General features: G+C 52.3%; 1 protein-coding gene across 1 annotated transcript; it reads right to left on the bottom strand.

Moving 5' to 3' along the window:
* Positions 1-8,006: 8,006 nt before the first annotated feature.
* Positions 8,007-21,028, bottom strand: Pvalb (parvalbumin). Its single transcript, XM_050165780.1, has 4 exons — positions 20,662-21,028; positions 19,111-19,243; positions 17,825-17,934; positions 8,007-8,204 (listed from the first exon to the last, which is right to left on the bottom strand). The coding sequence occupies exons 1-4, from the start codon at positions 20,720-20,722 to the stop codon at positions 8,176-8,178; spliced, it is 333 nt and encodes a 110-aa protein (XP_050021737.1). The 5' UTR covers positions 20,723-21,028; the 3' UTR covers positions 8,007-8,175.
* Between the last annotated feature and the right edge of the window lie 1,770 nt (positions 21,029-22,798).

The following is a 22,798-nucleotide window of genomic DNA, read 5'->3' as shown; positions in this document are numbered from 1 at the left end:
GACTGCTGGCCGTCCTTGGCTCATGGCTGGGTCCCTTTGACTCTGACTCTGTATGCACATAGCCCTCTCCCATGTGGCTTGCATTTTTTGACTCTTTGTTAGGTGCTTGGATTCAGGGCCCACCCTGATCAAGATGCCTTCACCCCAAAGCCCTTACCTCGCCACCTGCAATTTACTTAGTCTTGTTCCTGTTGTGGCCACAGCCTGAGCTTCTGGGGGAAGTGCCGGTTTGGGGAACATTGTTTAGCCCATTACTTACTCTCTCTCTCTCTCTCTCTCTCTCTCTCTCTCTCTCTCTCTCTCTCTCTCTCTGTGTGTGTGTGTGTGTGTGTGTGTAGGTAGGTAGGTAGGTATGCACCTGTGGAGGTCAGAGGTTGCCATCATGTATCTTCCTCAATTGTTATCCATCTTATTAAAGATCTTTAATTTTTATTTTACATATATGGACTTTTTTTTTTTTTTGCCTGGGAGTACATAAGTGTACCACGTGCTTGCAGTGCCCATGAAGGCCAGAAGAGCCAATTGCATCCTCTGGGGCTGGAGTTTCAGATGTTTGTGAGCTTCTATGTAGGTGCTGGGACTGAATCCTGTGCTCTGCAAGAGCAGCCAGTGCTCTTAACAGCTGAACCATCCCTCTACACCTCTTTGTCTTAGTAGGGCTCTGGTTGCCATGACAAATACCACTACCAAAAGCAAGCAGGGGAGGAAAGAGTTTATTTCATCTTACAGCTTATAGTCTAGCATACAGGGAAGTCAAGGCAGAAACTGAACCTGGAGGCAGGAACTGAAGCCGAGGCCATGGAGGACTCCTGCTTGCATGGCTTGCTCAGCCTGCTTTCTTACAGAACCCAGGAACACCTGCCTAGGGATGGCGCCACCCGCAATCAATCACTCATTAAGAAAATGCCCTTATAGGCTTGCCTACAAGTCAGTCTTATGGAGGCTTTTCTTAATTGTGGCTTTGATTTCTTCTCCTCCTCCTATAATGAATTAGTTTGTGTCAAGTTGACACAACGCTATCCAGCATACCTTTCTATTTATTTTTGAGACAGAGTATCTCTTGAACCTAGAGTGGCTGCTAGCTTAGCTCTCCGGGTTCTCCTGCCTCCGCCTCTCCCAACATCAGGATTGCAGACATAAGACACCACACTTGGCTTTGGATGTGGGTCCTGGCCCCTGACCTCAGAACGTCGCGCTTGTGTGGCAAGCATTTTACCAACAGGGTCATCTCCAGCCCTTATACATTCTCTTTGATTGTTGTGGTATTGGCTAGACTCGAGTTTGCTTCCGGTGTTAACCACAGCCACTTAACCAGAGTCTGCACCCTCTGTTTCACTAACCATCAAGGTCAGCAGCTTCCAGAAGTCATCAGAGATCTAAAATCTTTCTAACATAACTATGGTAGCTATGCCTTCAGTCTCTCACAGTGAGGAGGGCAGCTTCACTTCTGGGACTCGAGGCTGCATCGTTGGGGGTGGGGTGGGGCAGGAGGAAGGCCAAGTCCTAAAAGCTTTTTGCACTCCACTCAGGGGCTTGTTTGCTCTCTTGGATAAAACTGTGTCTACTCAGGAGTGTAGTCTCTCCTACCCCCAGGGCACACCACTGCCCTGTATCAAAGCAGAGTTCTTATAGAAAGACAGGAGGGAGCAGGATGTGTCAGTGGTGGGGGTGGGGGACTTGGGTATGGGGTACACAGTCATGATCTAGCAGTTGGGAGCAGAAACGAGATGCTCTCAAGTTCCAGGTCAGCCTGGACCATGTAGCTAGACTTTGTCTCAAACAAAACAAAAATAAATAAAAAAAAGAAAATTAGAAATTATGAATGAGCTGGCAGCTGTAATAGATGGTAGACGAGAACAGCATCGCCACCTATAAACTGTCTTTGATGGTCATAACTGCAGGGGAAGAAAAGATTAAAGTCATAGATGCACACTTCCCGTTAATGAACCTGTGACCTTCTGAAGGTCACGCCATGCACCCATGCTATTTCTTCCCTTCCCAGGATGCAGCAGTCTAGGAGTTACCTTTCTTCCACCTGAGCCTGGCCCTGTGGGGTCCCCTCACCGGGGAAGCTTACCAGATGCTGTTGGAAGCACTAGCTGGTGGTGAAGCCACCACAGGGCCCAGGGACAGAGGACAAGCACACATGGAACCAGCTGCCCTGACAGAAAGACCCCAGGAAGGGCATCATACACAGACTCTGTCCTCTTACTTTGATGACATCAGAACACCAGATTCTTTCCTGGCTGGTGCTGTCCTCACTGTCAAGTCAGGAAGGAAAAAATCCCAAGGAGGGCCTGGGCACTGTCCCTTAGCATAAGGTATCTTCTTTGGGTCCCTCCATGTGATGCCTGTGTTGTGTGATGGGTACCCAATAAATCAGTGGAAGCAGCAGTCAGCAGGAGGTGAACTGGATGTTTAAGGTCTCCAAGCCAGCTCAGATACAGCATCATGGGGCCAGGAGGAGCATGCTCTTGTGACAGCTCACCTGGGGCTAAAGTCCCTTCAACGAGTGCCCGCATCTCCACGTGTGCACACCTCTCCTGATAGGATGCTCACAACCTTGAGTGACAGCCGGGCTTCCAGGTCAGCAACCCCAGGGTGGACAGGGTTTCTCAAGCCTGATGAAGGGTTACAGCCTATAAACTTTATCACTAGTTCTGATTAGGTTCTTGTGGAATTACACAAAACACGCTTGCAGACCACACTCTGTCCAAGATTATGAGAAAGGTTTAGCACACTGTCCTTGCTGGTCTGTGAATGATGTCTTTGTTCTAAGAGTTGCTTTCTCAAAAAAGACCAACTAGATACTTCCTTGGCAGTAGTGACCGTCTTTGGTGCTTGGGCTCCAGTGACGAATGAGTCTCACTGTCTGGGGACCTAACCACCAAACATAAGAGGCCGAGGTGAAGTCAGGTGACAGTCAGCTAACCATAGGTAAGTGGCGTCTAGTGTATTCATACTCATGTGTGACCCAAGCTTCTATCTAATTTCGAAGCTTCTCGTGCCCCCCAAAGCACTCTGTCCAAGTCGCCACCTTCCCTTCTCTCCCCTCGTTGACCTGCAGTCTGTCTGTTGTAATTTGACTTTTCATAGAAAAGGAATTGTGCAGTGTCAAGGTTTGGATGTAAAGCATCATCCCAGGCTCCCGTGTCGAGCTCTTGGTCTCCAGATGGTGGCACTATTGAGACATGGTTGTAGTGTGAGGGCGCCAACTTCCTCCTGATGGGCTCCTAGCTTGCTCCTAGCTAGACAGACGATGACAAGGTGGTGGTGGTGGTGGTGGTGGGGAACGTGCACTATTTACGCTGTGCTCTTGAAGGCACACCTCATCTTCAGCATCCACTGCCTGCTTGGGTGAGCAGCCTCCTCAAGCACTCCTTCCCTGCCAGGCACTTTGGGCCCAAAGCAATGAAGCCACGGAAACACCACCAGATTCTCTAAAACCATGAGTCAAAACTAGTCTTTTTTATGTGTAGATGCCCGGAATCAAACTCAGGTCCCCACACTTACACACTGAGTACTTTATCAACAACTCCCTCCCCAGACTCTGACCCCAGCCTGTTTATAAGGCAGGGCTCCCAGGGCCCTATCTCTTAATCTACGGAGCTGCTGATTAGATCTCACCGAAACTCTGGAGGGGGAGGGATGTGGCATTAAGCCGATTTCTCTCGGATTCTCTGTTATGCAACGCAAAGCCAACAGACACAGTGTATGTATGCTTCATATATTATACTTTCTGATGCCGTTCGTGGTCCAGCAGGTTCCCAAACTGGCCTCTGCCAGGCAGTGCATAGGCATGCAAGTGGGCAGAGTGCCAGGCTTTTCTCCAAAGAGCCATAGTCCTGCCCAGAGAAGGGCTTTCTTGTGAAGGGCTGTGGCTGGTGAGGTGGCTCAGTGAGTAGAAGGACTGGCTGTTCCAGCTGGATGACCTGAGTTCAATTCCCAGAAACCACAACATGGTGGAAAGAGAACCAACAGCTTGAAATTGTCCCCTGACTTTTCAAAGGACATCTGTCTATAGCTGTCTTCACCCTCTACCTGACATTGCCTTCGTCTGCAGTCACAGTGGCCGATGGTGACTGTTTCAGAAGATTTATGTGATTCTCTTCACTTTTGCCTTTCAAAGTGTCCCCTAGCCTCCCCTCAGCCCCAAGAGTCCACACCCACCTCGCTGTGGTTGTGTGCTCCCAGGGCAGTCTTGCAAAGCACCGTCTCCATCCGGGTTCTCCTCTGCCGTGTTTTTCTATTCAGCGGTTGAATGACAGAAAAAAGCCTTGCTATTTTCAGTTGTATTAGCTGTGTGGTTTGGGGAAGTTACCCAACTTCCTGGAATCTTCCCTTACTCATGTGAAAAATAGACTCGCCCTTGGGTGCCTGCAGCATGGGTTGCAAGGTGACGTCTTAGTCCATCTCAGCTGCTTCAGCAAACACTCTACACTTGGCAGCTTGGGCATGGCAGAGATGGGCTGCTCACTGTCCTCAAGGCTGAAAATCCAAGGTCAGGATTCTGGTCGACTGGGAATCGGCTGAGGTCTCTGCTCCATGCACGAGGCCCCTTCCATGTGGAGAAGGGACAGACAGGCTCCTGGACATCTCTTAAGTTTGATTTTACATTTATCTATTCAGGTGTGTGCAAGTGTACTTGCACATGACATGGTGCACATGTGGAGGTCAGAGGGCAACTTTGGGGACTCAGTTCTCTCCTTTCACCATGCGGGTCCTGGGTTGTCAGGCTTGACAGCAAGTGCCTTTACCCACTGAGCCACTGTGCCAACCATGTTCTTAACAGTGCAGCTGCAGCCACATCTCCAAGCCCACGGTGCTGGGGAGCCCTGGCTACCTCGGCCAACCCTTCTTGTCCACCTCCACTCTTCTTCCTGACCACCCTCATTTCTCTGTCCCAACCAACTGCCCCCTGTCCTGGGCCACTGTATGCAGGGTGCCCCAGTCACTCCTTACTATCCATGTGTAGTGTGGTTCTGCAAAAGCCACTTGGCTTGGTGACTCCTCCCAGGCCTCCTACCTGCTCCCAGCTCAGTCTTGATGGAAGTGGGTGGAGGGGACCAGGAGGCTCCCCTGATCTTAGGAAAAGGAAATTAGGTCCTGTCCATCTGGGCGGGGGTGGGGAGGGCAGATGCAGAGGCGGTGCAAATGGTGGTGACAGAGGGGTCCTAGCTGGGTGACTGGGGAACCTCAGAACCCAGTTACAGTCTCTACAAAGGACAGTGCCAAGTGCAAGGCTCTCTCTCCAGTCCCCTTTCCTTGCTGAGTCAGTAGATCTCTGAGGATGAGGCCCCATGGGAGGAGAGACAACAAGAGGCTTTAGGCGAGCTTCCTGGTCTGCTCTCTACCTTCAAAACTGTGCATGCGATCTGGATAGTTACATTAGGCAAGCCCTTGGCCTCTTCTGGTTGACTCAGTCAGAGATCGGGGAGCCCTCGAGGCACCCCCATACCCAAGTGGGTGACTCTCAGCATCTGAACAGGCTTAGTCTTGGGCTCTGCTGGGAAACCCACAGGCATTGCATGGCCTCTGCCAGGAAGGGAGGGGACACATTTTCCTACTCCCATTTCACTGGAGGGGGAAGGTCTAGCTTCTGACTCTGGCTGGCAGTCAGGGTGGTTGTTTTGAGCCAGGATGGGTGGTTGGGGAGTGGGTATCAGCAGGAGCAAAGGGGTCCAAAGAGGGGGCCATCTAGACTAACAGAGTGTCAGGTGGAGCCCCTGCTGAGGGAGGTAGGTACAGGGGAGGCTGGGCCACCCTAAGGCCAAAAGCTACAGTTTCTTCAACAGTCTGAGCAATCCCTTGGTATCCAGCTGAACACTGTGACCCAACCTGCAATTTGGAAAATGCCTTCTACTCCAAAGTGTGCAGCTGTCGGGGAAGGAGAGGAAAGGCAGGGGACAAGCCAGGCCACTGCAGTGGTCCAGGGACTGCCAGAGTCCCACCAGTGCCTCTCAGAGCCTGGGAGCAGTCAGCCCACCTCCACAGGGCAAAGTTGCCAGCAGATAAAAATGTCAACCTAAAGTTGCAGCAATGCCTGGGGGCATAGCTTTGGGGGCGACAATGTCCTTGTGGGGAGTTCCCTGCATTCCTTGTGGTCTAGCACAGGGTGACTCCTTGTCTTCATCCTTACTTCTACCTCAGTGTTCAAGGTAGAGAACTCTGAGAACGTCATGGAAACCTGGGTCCGCCCTGGACCAAACGTTGCCCCAGCTATCCCCACGTGTGCCTGTGTCCTCACACTCCCTGGTTCACAATTTGCTGTCTGGCACTGCCATGCTCTCTGTGGCACTCCCATTCACTCTGCCTCTGGTTCACTTGCTGGCCATTGAGGCAGGACTGGGCCTGGGCACATCTGCAATGAGGCAGGACTGGACCACGGCACATCTGCACAGGATGGCGCTGGGTCTCCTTCCAGGTCTTGTTCTGCTTGCCCTGCCTGGATGCTGCTCTGCAGCCTGCTCAGTCCCATCCCACAAAGCGTAGAGAAAGACACAGGACACTTAAAGGAACCTCTCTCAGGGCCACCTGCCATTGTTGAGGGCTGCTGTGCTCCCGCATCTGCCTGCTCAGCTTCTTTCTACCCTAGCTTCAGATTCCTAAAGGGGTCCTTACCTCCTCTCTAACAAGAATGACCTGAATAGCTGAACCTCATTTCTGAACCCTTCTGGCTTTTGGGACGTACTTGTAGAGGGGCACAGGATTTGGGGGTGCCTTGGAGCATGGGGTCCTGGTTCTATTGCTTGTGTGCTGTGTGACCTTAGATCTTAAGTCTCCAGGGGTATTGTGGCAGTAGACACCTTGCAGGGCTGCTGCGGATGGCCTTCTGCAAAAGTCTCTGCAAGCGCATGCTCCTGAAACATTAGTTAGACTAACCGAGCAGTTGAGTCTGGGTCTTTAGGGTGGGTGACGGGAAGGGGGAGCCCATTTCTGCTGGTTTGCTATGCTCATGAGTCTCTGGAGAGGTCTGCCTACTGGAGGAGGGCCTGACCCCAACACTATTTTGGCAGGAAGGGAGGCAGTTCTTAGAGATAAGTAACGAAGGGCTCACTTTTGTGGGGATTTGTGACGGCTCATCTTGGCAACTTGGTTGAATCTAGATTCATCTAGGACAGCAATTCTCAACCTGTGGGTCACAACCCCGTTGGGGGCTGAATGACCCTTTTCCAGGGGTCACTAAGACCATTGGAAAAACAGATGATTGTGACAGTAGCAAAACTACAATTATGAAGTAGCAACAAAGATAATTTCATGGTTGGGCGTCACCACAACATGAGGAGCTGTATTCAAGGATTGTAGCATTAGGAGGTTGAGAACCACTGCTCTAGGAAATCTTTGGGTGTATCCATTAGGAAGTTTGTAGATTAGCCTGAAGTAGGAAGATCTACTTTAAATGTGGGCAACATCACCCAATGGGCTGGACCCCAAGGCTAAGGAGAAAGCCAGCTGGGTACCAGCATTTATCTCTTTCTGCTTCCTGACTTGTGCATACGATGAGATCAATGTGGCCCGCGACCACTTCTTCCTGTCTCTTTGACTTCCCCGTGATGGACGGTACCCTCAGAGTGCACCAAAGTAAACTCCTCTTTCCTTAACTGCCCTCACCAGGTATGCACCACAGCAGTGCCCAATGCTATTCATAGAGCATCATTAGAGTCCTTTGATCCAGCTCTTCCTGAAGGTGACCATCCAGGTACATACAGTAATCCGTGTGGGCTCAAATACTTCACTTCCCCTCTTTAAAATGCAGTTTCTGTGTCTTTAAGATGGACGTTCCATCATCCCCTGCTCCCCCCTGCTGTGGGACAGGTGCAAGGACTGAAGGAGGTGGCCTGTGTGAACACTCAGTATCAAACAGGGAGGAAATATCAGGACACACCCATTCCGTCTCCCACACCTTTTCTAGACTACCCCTGCCACCTTCGAAAAACTTGCCAAACCAACACCCTACCAGGCCTGGGTCCTCCCTACAGGTGATGTCCGATTGGTACAGCCTTTATTGTTTCTTCAGCATTTTTCAGAAGAATGGTGTTCATTCAAGGGCCATAGAGGATGGGGGGAGTAAAAAATAACATAAACAAACCGAACAGAAACTCAGGAGGGCCGCAAGAAGGGCTGAGATGGGGCATTGGGGGTGGAGGGGCGGGAGACCCAGGCAGTCAGCGCCACTTAGCTTTCAGCCACCAGGGAGGAGAACTCTGCAAAAGAAAGACAACACTGTTACTGCCTGTGATGGTGTCTGCTGGGCATCAGAAAGACAACACTGTTACCGCCTGTGACGGTGTCTGCTGGGCATCCATTGTTGTCAACACTTCATGCCCAGTATCTTCTTTGGCTCCGAGTCCCACTTTATTGTTTATCATGGTGCCTAATCTGTGGGTGAGGAAATGGAGGCTCTGAGCCCAGAGGTTTCTTTGCTCATCTCTGTTGTCCGACACAAGAAGTCAGAATAGCTGTGGAATTTGCCATTCCTTGTCTCTGTGAGCCCCCTGGGATTCCGGTCTGCCTATTCCTATAGGCCCTAGAAAAGGCAGAGTTGTGATATGAGAATGGAGTGAGAGGTGTGGGCCTTCCTGGAAAAGGTCCTAGGGTACTTCCGTCCCTTCTGCATCCGTGGAGGGAGGCAAGGCCAGTTCCCTAGGAGGAATAAGCAATGGTTGAAGAACCAGTGTGAAGCAGCTTCCAAAGGCCACCAAAGGAGCCTGGGAGTCCCCTGAAGTCCTCTCTGTCTGCTCAGTCTGTGTACAGGACATCTGTGTCTGTCACTCCTCACCTGTCTCCCTGCCCTGAGGTTACCCAAGTGTTAACCCCAGGGAAGCTGGCAGAAGGGCAAAGGGACTCTTTCTGTTACTGTCGCCAACTGCAAATATAAACAGTGTTTTAAAGTTTAAATTGATGACAACATCAGCGATCCCACGCAGTTGCCCTGGCCCCTGCTCAGTGAGGGGACCAACCCTGCGCTTCTCACTTTTCTGAGGTTTGACCTGCGAAATAGACACCACACCCTCTTGTCCCTAATGTCCCTGGATGTGGCAGTCTGCATAGGTACTCAAGGCAAGAGACGATGAAGGTCTGTGCAGGTGAAGCACCTGAAACCTCCAAAGGCTCTTGGGTTGAGTGATGAGAGGCGTGGATGGGAACTCAAGTAAATAAACATTGAACACTCAAGGAATTTCCCCCAAGCCAGGAGTCAATCTCCTGTCTTCTCAACCAAGAACCCTGTGAGCCTGAAGGATCCAGGGGGAGGGGTGGTGCTCTGTGAGCTGTCTTTATCTTCTTATTAGAAGTCTTATTACTGTCGGTGCTGTCCATGCTGAGGCTCTGTGAGGCTCTGTGAGGCATTCATCATATGTCTACACGGGAAGAATCCAGGGAGTATTGCCTCACGGAATTCTTAGGACTACCACGGATAGATATATTCTTGCCTGCATTTTACTAATGGGGGAAACTGAGGCCCTAGAGTTTAGCTCTAACGTGGTCACAGCAGCAGATGGGATCCCTGCCACAGTCACTCTCAGATTCCTCCTTTACTGGGGAGATTGTGACCTCCTTTGACCTAGGGAGAGAGCGACACATGTCCTGGCTCAAATGTCCTCACAGCTGCTGTCACATTAGCCCATTTTTATTGACTTCAGGGTCTTAGCACACTAGGAAACGGTCTTATTTATCGTCTTGTTTATTCCTGTCTATCTCCCCCACTCTCTCCCTGGTTCACCCCTTTCCCTGTGACCAGTCTGGCCTAGTAGCCTGCAGGTGAGAATCATTGAAGATCGAATGAACGGAGGAGGGTGAAGGGTGATACTGCTCACGAGTCCTCCTTAGGGTTCAGCAAGCCCTGGGAGGTACACAGGTGATTCCCATTTTACAGCTGGGAAAATAGCAGCCAAAGTAGTCACAGTCAGATAGAAAGTAATTTGTCCTCCAGTCGCATAAAATTCCTGCGTGAGCCCTACTGACCAGGCTAGTGGCCCAGATCCTGTAAGGACACAAAATCCCCCAGCATTGCTCACATGGAGCAACCAGAGGGAAGCTGGCTTTTATAATCACGCTAGGGTTTATGGGCTCCTGACTATTCCTCTCACCTCCTGCCTATGAGCTGAGACCAGATGTGATCTACATACACTGGATTGGGTGAAGTCTAGGCAAGATGGGGTACAGTAGACCAGGGGTGTTGATGGGGATCTATGCTTTGGGGAGCCTGGCAGCATGTTTTGGACCTGTGAGGTTTCCAAAAGCCCAATACGTCAGACCCCAGGATCTTCTGTGAACTAGCTAGGATGTCCTCAAGGCCACTGAGCCTGGCTTTTTGCAGAGAGCACAGGATTCTAATTTTATCTCCCCTAGAACCCTGACCAGGGCACTGTAGACAAATAAAGCATGGCCACTGTACCTCTTCAGGACTTTCGTGCCTTCCTCGGGGCAGCGTTCTTAGGAACTGCCAATTAACTAACAGCCTCCCTGGCAAAGGTCGCCTCTAAAACATCTCCTCTCACCCCAAAGAAAGACAAATGACAAACACACAGACTTTGGAGTGTCTAGGTCAACAGATTTGGCGGTAGGGTCTCAGATGCAACACGGGTGTGGGAAGGCGGGGCAGGGACCTGTGCTCTGCCATTCTCTGGACCAGATGTCTCACCCCTCCAACCCCAGCTGAGAAATGTCCTTTCATTCAGGAAAATGTTCTAACTTGGCATTTGGAGCAAGCGGGGGGGGGGGGGGGGGAAGAGTTCCGGGGGGGGGGGGGGGGGGGGGGGGGGGGGGGGNGGGGGGGGGGGGGGGGGGGGGGGGGGGGGGGGGAGCAACAGTTCCTGTCCTTGTCAGTTTGATTAGACACTCCTGCCTCAGTTTCCACCTCTCTAAAGTGCAGCCTATGAGACTAGCGGCTTCTTGGAGTTGTCGAGCCTGATGATACCACAGCCCCCCTCCGCAGGTCTGCTGCAGAGAAAGCTCTCAGCTCTTGGCAGCTGCTGCCATCAAGCCGCTTCTATACCTCCAGCCCCTCCGACCAAACCACAAACGCCTAATTGCTCCCTGGCACAGCGAAAGGGGCCGACATCTCCATCTGTCACTGTCATTCCATTGCTAGTGTGGTTCTTCATCATCTGTCTCCACCAAGGCTAGGTGGCTATGGGCCCCTGTGCTGCCTCTCTAAACCTCAGTGTTCTCCTTTGCGAAGTGGAGTAGCGCCAGCTCGCAACTTTCCTGAAGAGCAACCGAGTGCATGAAGATGCGCTATGAGCCCATTGGAGGAGGTTGCTGACAGCTAGCGCCACCTCCCTTGGATCTCTGCAGCACACCCCGCAGAGGAGCTGTGGAGTAGTAACTGCGGGAGTAACCTCCTACAGCAATCCCCCAACCAAGGTCAAGCGCCGTGGAAGCAGAGCATCCACGACATCCAAACAGCCAACAGCTGACCCAGTGTGAACTCCTGACACGATCCAAGTTGGAACCCCACCTCAACCTCCTCCTCTGTAAAATGGGGACACCCCTAAGGTCACGAGAAAGACTGTATGAGATTCAGGTGAGAGACACCTGGCACATAGAATGGGTACAACTAAATCAGTCACTGATGAGGTACAGGGGACAGCGTTCCCTTAGGAGAATCTAGAACATTTTTTTTCTCTTGTAAGCTATGCAGAACAGCACTCTTCTGTGGTCTGAAGTCCACCCCAGCCCCTCTGAGGACAATTTCTGATGTCTTCCTTGTCCAATCAGAAAGAGGGGGAGACACAAGGGAATGTGGCCAGAGGGAGGCTGCAGGCGGAGGGCCGGCCGGGCCCTTTCTGCTCGTTCCCTTAGGAAACTGAAATTAGCCTAATTAGGGCCGTCCTCATCCTGGGTGCTGTGGGATCGGACAAATTTAGAAGCTCTTGACAGGTGAGCCCAGCAGAGGCTGACAGCCCCGAGTGAAATTGAGACTCATGGAGTCAGCGTCTGGAAGGCCTGCCTTCCCTCTCTTCTGATGACCATAGCAAGGGCCGGCTCCTGGTTCATCACCTCACCCCGCCTCGAAATAGCTCCAGGGCTCGGTTTCTTATAGATAGATGCCGCAAACAGGATCACTTTCTCCTGCTGCAGAACGAGGAGGCGGGGTCACTCGGGGTTAAGTCAGGCAGCCATAAGGAGAGGGCATCAACAGTCCTGGGGACTCGCTCTTTGCCAAACACTGCCAACTACCTTATCCCGTTTCGTCCTCACTGGCTCTGATCCTCATGTTATTTATGGGGAAACTGAGGCTGGGTTCCAGTGGTGAGGATGCTGACTGAAACCTGGCTGGGGCCCAGCGGTGAGGATGCTAGCTGAAGCCTGGCTGTGTCCCTGCTCAAAGACTGTTTGGAAGAGCCCCCGCTCTGACTCCAGCTGCAGCTTCAGCAGCGGAAGGAGAAGGATAAGCGGAGGGAGGACATCTTGTTCCACCCTGACCGCTGCTCCATTTTTTAAGAGGCCAGTTACATAAGGAGCGTTGCATCCTCTCCTTGCTCCATCTTATCTAGCGCAGCATAAGGCCAGAGCTAGCGGAAGTCCACCCGGGAATAGAGGAGCAGATTGCTAAGCATGGAAACATTTATAACTCCGAAGGCCCAGCTCAGATTCGGGGAGGAAGCTGTGGAAAGGAGACCCAGGTCACATCCCACCAAGGGCATGCACGCCCTGTGACTCTGGCCCTCAACGTTCACTGTGCCTCCGCTTCCACACCTCTCAGTGAGGATGTGACCCTGTCTCCTAGACCTCCTGGGTCGGCTGGGAGGTTGCAGTGAGATTATAAGCAGGCGCTGTTCATCTAAGGTCTGTGGGCTGACCCTCATAGGCACCCCCTATGAAGTCCTACAGGGACAGACAGGTGAGAAAACCACAGTGAGGCAGGGGTCTTCTGTCCTCCCTGCCCTCCGGTCTCATACCCAGTCCCATTTCTGTGTGGATTAGCATTTGATTCCTTCTAAAGGGAGGAGCAGAGTGGCGTAAAACCAAAGCAAGAAGGCGAAGGGCTATGTATTTTACCCAGACTTCATGGATGAGGGAACGGTTGTCCAGAAGGTGGGACAGCCAGGACGTTCTCAGAGTTGGTGTCTATGCACAGGAAGGTTCTCATTCTTGCTGCCCATGACACCTGGCCATCATCACCTCCCTCCACTCCCAAGTAGGCTGCTAAGGATTTTGCCAGAAGGAAGTAGAAAGGCTCCTTTTCTACAATGACAACAGCTACATTTTCAACCGAAAGAACAAAATACAGAACACAGGTGCTTGAGGTGCAACTGGCACAAAGCGCAGGTAAGCAGAGCCATCACTGGGTCCAGGTCACAAGGGGGAAGGATGCCCAACTGAGCGCACACACATATAGGCTTAGATCATTCTAAGTCTCGGAGGGCAAGAGAAGTATGCTTGCCTTCACAGCCGAGCAAGCTTCTCTGCATCCCGAGGCTCGGGTTCCTTGTCTGTGTAGAGAACAAAGCAATGCTGTTCTGTGAAGCTGAGTGAGGGCTGAGTGAGCTGGATCAGGAGGCCTGGCTGGAGGGCCCTGGCACACAGGAAATGGGGTAGCTACTGACCTCAGTCTGTCTTCCCTGTGTTCCTTGTGCATTAAGTGTGGAAAGCCAGACTAGGGGCACTCGCTGTAGTGAGGAAGGCAGCACACGGTCCTGGCAGCACCTTCAAGCTCAGCCCTCATGAGGGACCCTGCACTAGGTCACCTCTTATGCTTCAGGCCTTGTGAAAGAGGGGAGTCACTGCCCTTTCCTCCTGGAATTACTGAAAAGTTCTAGTTCTTTGTGATTCCCTGGACCATCAACATCACTACGCAGCTTGTTAGAACTGGGGTACTTGGGTCTCACTCAGACTGCAAACATCTCTAGGAGGGGGCTACAGGGACCAGCCTCAGGTCCACGCCTGGGAAGTGGAGGAGCCCCTCCAGTAGGTGAGGCTGTCTGGCCTTCACAGTGGGGCCCTTCCCCCTCTTTACTGCCTCTCTCTCCTTTTCTGCTTCCCTTCTTCCCTGCTGGGTCCCAGGCTTTTAGGGTGGCTGTTTGCCATCGATCACGTCTATAAATGTCTTTAAACTTCCTGGAAGTTGTTGCCCCAGATACTAGAGTCTGAAGGATGCTATAACTGTGTCTTCCTTCTCCTTTTCTGCAACTGGGCACTTAAAGAACTATGTAAGCATCCTCCTGCTCAGAGAGGCGAGAAGAGCTTGGGACAGAGGTCATTACTGGCTCTGCACTCCTGGTGTACATGTGGCTCCAAGCCCCAAGCCTGTACGCATGCAGAGTCTCTCTGCATGCTGGGGTTGGGCTTGCTCCCTCCTGCAGTCTTGCAGGACATAGGCATCTGCTCCCTCATTCCCTCACTGACTGATTTGTTCGTTCATTCCTCCACGCATTTATCCTCTCATTCATCCCTTTCTTCCTTCTCTTATTCATTCACTAGACAAATTTTTCTTGTTCTCCCACTGTGCACCAGGACCTATCCTGGTGAGAACAGAAGAAGGCAAAGTCCCTGTATCAGGGACACCCAAGCGTGTTGGAGAGAAGCAAGCCACACAGTCAGCATCTAATACCACCTTACGCTGGGTGTTTGCTAAACTTCAACAGCATTCCAGGCATGGAGCAAGCAGCACAACCCATATGCTGCAGGCAAACAGAGCTCAACACGCATCTCAACCATCGCTCTCTTCTTGGGCACAAAGGGTTAAATAAATCCTTGCCTTCGAGCCTCACTAGCCCTGCCTCTGAAGTGGGCATACAACAGTACCCCCCCTCACAGATAGATAAGAAGATGGTAGAGGACAGTGCTGGAGGCAGTGCCTGGCACATAGGAAGGGCTGTGCCAAGTTAAAAGAGACTGCTATGGAGGTTCATGGGCACAGCTGAACCTAAGTCCTGATTCATTGTCTTGTGCAGCGGAAGGACCCCCAGGGGCAGGATGGTGTTCTAGCCTCGGTCCTTAGGCCAGGGGGACACTGTGACTTGCCTGGGTCCTACAGAAGTTGAAGCAACCTCAGGCTGGTAGGTGGGGCTCAAGACTCTCTGGCCCTAGGACATTCTGGGCCTCAGAGAAAGTTTTACCTCCCATGCCCTTCTTGTCCGGCACTGGTAATCCTACTTCTCGAGTTGGCTTATATAAGGAGGAGGGGCACCTGCATCTTCCCTGCGGAAGCACAGGATAGGGCACCCAGTGCCACCTTAGTCCCATCTTCTGTCCCTGCTGTTGAGTTCCTCCAGAACCCTGTAGTGCTTCTCAGACTGCACAGCTTGGTCCAGGCCGCCCCCATACTGTTAGATAGACTGGCGTTTATGCCTGAATCCTGAGCATAGTGTGACTTTGGCCTCCCTAAGCTGTCTTTTCTGCACGGTTTTCCTTTGTCACCCTGGGAGAAGATGAGCTAACACCACAGAGCCCAGCTCCAGCCCGAGACGCAGTACACACCTAGAGAGCAGCTCTTGTTCACTCCTGGCGAACTCGCCTCTGGCTAAATTCTAAACCTGCCCTAACCATTCCAGCCTCGGTGCCATTGCTGATGCCAGCACCATGCCTGGACCTGCTCCTGCTTGCTGAGTCCCAACCTGTACCCTTCTTGGCCTCCAAGCCTCAGTTCCCAGCACCTCCACTCTGCCTGGCACAGACCAGTGTCCCTAACCCAGAATCTGGAAATCTGAAACCCTTTCAGGGTCATGGCCACACTATCTGAATACTCCAAAAATCCAAACATACCTGGAAACCAGCACACCTCTGGTCCCAAGCGTTTCAATGAAGACAACCTCAGCTTGCATGACCATTTGACCAGGCCATACTCAGACAGACCATAGCTAACATGGACAGTTCATGGCTGCCATTCATTGGGTACTTATTAAATGCTGGGCATTGCCTTTAATATCCATGCTTTCATGAGTGTTCTATCCATGAAGCTATGGCTTGGGATTACAGGGTTGCTGCTCAAGGGCTCCTCACCAGGACATGGCATTATACCGTTGTCCTAATTGTCTTTATTTTACCCAATGCTAGGCATCACATTACTCCTTGGGAGCTGCCTCTGAGTCTTCTGGAAGAGTTTAGTTGGCCCTTTAAGACCAAGTATGGCAGACAGCAGGGGTGGGAGGAGGGAACCAGGTCAAGGGCTGCCCTGGTTTGCTTCCTCATTTAGGTTGGCTGAGAGCAATCATCTTGAAGACCCTGCCTCTGGCTCAAAATGCATCTCAAAAATGGAGGGCAAGTTGGGTTGCAGCGGAAGCCAGGGCTTGGGGGTGGAGCTGAAGGGAAGGGATGGGAAAGCAGTTCTTGCCAGAATCTCTAAAGAGAGGACAAGCCACTAGGCATCTCTTCCCCACTCTCTGCTCAGCCCCAAAGAACAGCAGGGTCCTATGGCCAGGGCACACCCTGCACTCTAACTCAGTAGTTTCTTCGTTTTTGCTTTCACTAAACATTCCTTAATAATTTCCCATGTACTTACAGAATTTTATACTTCTCTCGAAGCAATTTGTGTCCACACCACTTACAGGTCCCAGGATAAGTTTGTGCATCTCATGTGCCAGGCAAGAGAACCCAGGTGTTGGAAGGGGATGCGCCCAAGGTCACAGGTGTGAGGAGCAGAAGGGAGGTGGAGTGTAGGAGTCTGGGCTTTCCCCTCGGGCAGCAGATATTTACCAAGTACATCCTTCACTTCTCGAATAGACACTGGGAACTTAAAGTGCAGGTGCAATCTGGCCCCCGTTTTCCTTTTCTTTAACTAACAGGCCCGCAAAAGGCTCCTGGTCTGTGCTCCATGCCTGGTCCTGTTCTAAGCACTTTACACGTGAGCACACCACATCCTCAGGGGTTCCCCATGAAAGAGCCATCACTCCGCTGGAGATGAACACCCCAAGTCCTGCAACAGTCGTGTGACCCTCCTATAAATGTTGGGATCTGAATCCCAGAGGCACCTAAATACAGTTTTCTTTTATGTCATCGAAAAGGCTACCGTACAGGCTAATGGCGGCAGAGCATGTTGCTCAGACACAGACTGGATCCGAGATCCCTGTCATACCCTCCATCCAAGCTTTCTGAACCAGGCTGAGACTGTGATCATCCCTTTTGCCATCTGCAGAGTGGCGTAAGAGAACTGACAGTTCTGGGATGTGCACCATAGATGCCAGGCAGGTTGACCAAATAAGAATGTGGGGTAGTGGGCCACCAGGCCTGTGCCTGGGCTCTAAGCAAAGTCACTGAAACTTCTGGAGCATCCTAACTCCCAGATGAGCCTGGTTGGCTGTTCTTTCCTGGCTCCCCTACAAGGATGGGATGGTGTGTTTGAATGAAGCCAAAAACCTATCTGAGGTTACAGGACACCAGGATGAGATGCTGAGGAGGGCAGTAGATAAGGAATTTCCATCCTTGGAATCAGATACTACAAGAGTCTGAGGGTCCTTAGGGGATCAGTGGGCCTGTCTCCTCTGGTTACAGACATGAGCCTTGGGTGCAGAGGGACACTGACCAAGGTCACAGAGCCAGTGTAGGCAGATCCTGAATCAGAACCTAGGCAAAAAAAAAAAAAAAAAAAAAAGCAGGGAATATCTCCAACCCTCCCTCCCACATTCCCTCACCACAGCAGGAAAGGGGGGAAAGCCATTTCTCATGGGTTGCTCAAATTTCAATATATACATATACTTAAATAGGGAGGGGGGTGGGAGAAAGCTAGAGGCCGGGTTTCTCTGCTTGGCAGTGTAGTGGAGCTCTCTGACCTATGGATTTTCTTTTTTTCTCATCTCTCCTTCCTTTCAACAGACCAAAACTTTAGCAATCACATAGCCCAGCGTCCAGGGTTCCCAGAGTCATGGTCACAGCTACCCACCTTCAACCCCAATCTTGCCGTCCCCATCCTTGTCCCCAGCGGCCAGCAGCGTCTTTGTTTCTTTCGCAGACAGGTCTCTGGCATCTGAGGAGAAGCCCTTCAGAATGAACCTGGAGGAGAAAAGGGGGGAAATGGGAGGGACTCAGGCCAAGGTCACCTTGCAGAACCTTGCAGGATGGTGGGCTGGTGTCTGCGCAGGACAGGGAAAGCTGGGATAGGCAGAGGGTGGTGCGGGACACATGCAGCGAGGCTGGCCACGTGACCTGGTCTGACCCTTGGTGGATCAGTGCAGGGTTGACACCAGTTTAGGGGAATCTTGCCTTTGCTTATTCAATAAATATATAAAAGCTAGAGTCGCCATAGTGACTGTAATAAACCACTTGCATAAATGAGGAAGAGAACAAGTCCTCACAGACAGACCTCATGTGCGGTGGACTGATGGACACCCCGAGAGAGGAGGCAGAGGGGAGCATATGCCTCCTACCCAGGTGAGGGAGGAGTTAGGAGGCTCTCTGGAGATGTGGTACCTGGAGGGTAGGGGGAGCACCTAGCATGCACCTGTGCGTGAATATGCATGTACTTGTCAGGTGGGAGAAGGTTCTAGAAGAAGGTGCCCTTGGGGTAAAGTTTGAAGGAGAGATAGGACAGATCGAAGAAGTTCCTACTTAAAATGCATCTCTCAACACCTTCCTCCTCCTGTTTCTAACAAAATTCAAGGCAGGCTTGGCAGGAAAGTAACAGAAGGCACAGCTGGGTCATCAGATACGGACCAGGTGGCTGAGGCGGGCTGGAGCAGAGGGCTCTATGCTAATGTGGCTTTGCCTTTTCCTCTGTGCTTTGCTCCAAGGACCTTGGAGTTCCAGAGCTGGCTCTGCCTCCCTGGCTTGCCCAGAAGTTGCTTAGCTGCAGTTCTGGTCCAGAGGTGTGGGGTCTGCTGACCAGATCAGGGAAGGTGCCTTTCAGACATGTGGAAATCAATGACACTCTAAGGAGAATGCTTCCTGCCCTGCCTGTGGCGGGAGGCAGCCAGAATAAGTGCCTCTTCATTGGTATTAAATTATTAAGTAACTCCATTCCATTAGCGATATTAAGTGGCTATAATTTAACCTAGTTAGCTGCTCTCTGAGCTGATGGTTTGACCCTTCTGGAAGCAGGAGGTATCATTCCCTGGTGCCTGGGACATTGCCCTAGAGGGACAAAGAAAAGCCTGCTCCTATGAGGCACACAGAGAAAGATGGTGACTTGGGGAGTTAACACCAAGTCCCTCCCCCCAGGCCTTAGTTTACCCCAGCTCATCCTCCTCGATGAAGCCACTTTTGTCTTTGTCCAGAATGTGGAACACCTTCTTCACATCATCCGGGCTCTTTTTCTTCAGACCCACCATCTGGAAGAACCTTTTGTGGTCGAAGGAGTCTGCAGCTGTTGGGGGGAGGAGGAGGTTAAAGAAGGTTGGGGGAGGGTATGGGGAAAATCAGGGAAGGGGGTGTTCTAGCATTTGTTAAAGGACACCTGCATGGTTGTGGGGACCAGGGGGGCAGAGGGAGCCCAGCTAGGAAAGGATGCTACGCCCAAGGTCATAACTTCTTGGCTCCCCCACGCATATACTGAGGAGCCACACAGAGACTGTCAGCCTCCAGAGAGTCGTATTTCTATGAAGCTCGTTTTGGGTGGTGGCTAGGTGAGCTGCACCTGGGCATGCAATGGATGCTAGGGTGGGCAGAAGAACAGTTTTCTCTCTTGGCCATATACTGGTGTCAGGAAAATCAACACATTTCTGTCAAGGTCACATCGTGGGAGGGGGAGGGGAGGACCCAGAAGTCCTGCCCAGACTCAGAGACGTATCTTAGTGACTGGGGCTGGGATGAAGGACTTCCAAAGGCTCAGTTAAGTTTCATTCTCAAGGTGACAAGGTGGCTCAAGCCACAGTGAATGGGGTATCACAGTGCTCTGGGAGGGGAAGGGGGCTTCCTGGAGCTTCCTGTGTGTGCCCCAAGGAAAGGGGCTATTAAAAAAAAAGCAGATGGATGTCCCCCCTCAGCCCAGGGACTCTTAAGAACCTTGGTTTCCCCTCAGTCCAGAGCAGTAGGGAAGGAAAATAGCTTTGTCCACCTCTGACACATGAAGGTGGGGCACTGACATCTAAGGCCACCCCAGTTTTCCTCCTTTTTGTGCTGGACTGGGTGACCTTCTACATCTTTCATCCTATCCCAGCCTCAGTTTACCTACATGGACGAGAGGAACAGCATCTAAGCTAGAGTCTTTTCAGAGTAAAGAGGCCACACAGCTGAGTGGACCCCTCTCCTGGACTGCCTGAAAGGATTGGAAGCTGGAGGCACTAAGGGGCGCTGCGCCCAGCTGGGCAGGGCTGGGTGCCTGCTACAGAAAGGTCACCGTGCCCTCGGGTCTGTCCTGGGAGGGGATCTCCACCAGTGGGCTATCTTCCAGGAAAAAAATCTTGTTGGGAATAGGGGTGGAGGAAAGGGGTCTCTTGGAGAAAAAAGTCTTGGTTTGCAGCCCCTCTACACTTCTCAGAGGAGAAGTCTGGGTCCTGCCCCAGAATCCCAGAGCTTCCTTCCCACCCTGGTCTTCATGCTTGGTCCTGGACCCCGGAGTCCTCCCAGAGAGGCCATCCTCCTGCGCCCACAACTTTGTGTGGCTCAGGCAGGGCGCACAGCCAGTGCAGCTCTTGGAGGGTAGAGGACCAGGGAACCAACCCCGAGGATGGGGACCGATGTGTGGGCGGGAGAAACTGGGGAGGCTTCGCAGAGGGATGAGGGTGCCCCAGGCGCGGGAAGAGGGCAAGGGGACGGGGACAGGTAGGGGAGTGCACTGCTCACCAGCAAACGCTCCTATCGCCTTCTTGATGTCCTCAGCGCTGAGCAAGTCTGTCATCGACATCCTGCAACTGTTTGAGCGGGCAGAGCAAGTGCGAAAAGATTAAAAAGTGTTCTTCTCATCCTTTCTGCTCATATGACCAGCGCTGCAGTGTCGCGCGCCAGTCGCACGCCCGCCTGGCCTGGCTCCGCGCCAGGGGGCGCCCGGCTCTGCGCACAGCTCAGAAGCTCAGTCCCGCCGTGCCGCTAAACCGAGCGGGTTGCACGCCCGAGGGGTCCTCGGCATCCCAGGGGCTTGGATCAGGACCCTGCCACCAGGGGCCACTTCTTGATCTCAGGGGCCACCAGCAGGGACTGGACAATTATCCTGCCATCTAGGACATACGGGAGGAGAGAGGTTCCAATCTGGGCATCTCAGATAATGTCTACCCGCCGGGGGAAATGATGCTGTCCAGCCTTCACCCCAGGGGCCCTCCTGGCCTGGTACTCATTCTCTCCCCATGCCTCCTGTAGTCTCCTTTCCTCTGTCCTGGATGCAAATTTATGCCGGGAAAAATATAAATGCTGAGGTCTTGAAACCTGAGCCTCAGGACCCGGGAAGGAGGTAGCCTGGACCGGACAGACCTCTGTGCAGAGGCTCTGGCTGCACTCAGTCCCTCACCTGACCAGGGCAGCACGTTCTGAAACTTGATTTGGTTTCTCAGGGGAAGGTGCCAGCTTAACTGTCAGAAGACTTCCTGGTCTCCAGAGCCACCACACCTGTGCCGCCCTCCCTCTAATTCCTGAAAACCTTCCTAAGGAGGCTAAGCTGGGGGAAGCGCCATGGAGTAACTATCCACCTTTCTAGTTGGCCAAACATTTGGTGTAAGGAGTGGCCCCATTGCACCACAATTTCTAGACTACCCGGGTTTTGCAATCAGAACATCCTATCTGGGAACCAGGACACTCCATCTCATGAGACCACACCTCAACACCATCTCCCCTCAGGTCTCCAAAAGATTCAGGCTGTGACTAGAAGCCTTTGAAGTATACGAGAACTGGACTGGGAGTCTGGAGGTCTGGGGTCTAGTTGTGAGCTACACTGAATGCCTTCACGACTTTGAGTTATAACTTTTATCTTTGGTCTACACAGGTCGTGTTGGGGGTGGATGGACCCCTGGGTGGGTCCTGAGGCAGTGGACCTTGTCTGGGATGGTGATGATATTGGGGATCAAGGGACAGCTGCCCAGCTGCCCAGTAGCTCAAGTTGCCTGCCACTCGCTGTCAACACTGTCTCCCGTGGCTGAGCCCTGGAAGGTTGCCCTTCCTGGAAACCTTAGGAGTAGCTGGCTCCAGCTGCCCCCTCCTGGTGAGTCAGCGTCCTGGGGCCAAAGCCTGCCAGCTGACTTTCAGGAGACTTAGGCTTCAGCCCCTGACTTCATAGCTCTGGGCACGAGGCCTGCCCTAGACCCCTCAGCTGTCCCGGACCCTTGAGCTGCCTTAGCTCCTATGGCTCCCGACTCAGTTGGCTCGGTGGCCTCAGCCTCTGCATCTTGTTCCGATGTGCCAGGCTCCTGTGTTGTCATTTCAGCATCCAGGCTCGCTTACCCTGTGGCCTAGTTACCACATCTGTTTCCCCAGCTGGAGGAATCTGTGGGCTATACTGAGTCTGGAGTTTCTAAGTGTCTAAAGACCCCTATCAAGGCAGTGGCAGAGCAGAGTTAGCTCTGTTCCATTGACTTGGTGTGCTATCAACTTCTTAGATATCCTTCCTCAAGCCCCGGTCTCAGCCCTACCAAATCAGCGCATCTGAGCCCCAGGCTGACTGCTATGGTAAAATCTCACACCACTTCCACCTTCTCTCTCTCCTCTGCTGTTGCAGAGTCCTCAGTATCTGGACTGCCCTCTCTGGGCCGGAGACCTCGTCAGTGAAGCATGGGTGTTGTCAGCCCAGCCAATCAACTTCCCATCCATGGGTTTACCTCCCACCCTTCGGCCCTTTGACCCTTTCAATGGAGCCCCTAGAGTACACAGAGGTATGGCTCTACCTCTCAGGGCAGGAGATGGAGAGCTGAGGTCTAGCCTTGGGAGAAGGATTTGCCCAGGCTACCTAAGAGGTAGGTAGAGAATCCAGGAGTCCCAAACTCGGCAAACCTCCCCT

The sequence above is a fragment of the Alexandromys fortis genome, unplaced genomic scaffold (assembly GCF_014885135.2).
Source record: "Alexandromys fortis isolate MF-2015 unplaced genomic scaffold, M_Fortis_MF-2015_v1.1 scaffold_157, whole genome shotgun sequence".
Lineage (NCBI taxonomy): Eukaryota > Metazoa > Chordata > Mammalia > Rodentia > Cricetidae > Alexandromys > Alexandromys fortis.
This window is presented reverse-complemented; position numbering and strand designations above follow the sequence as displayed.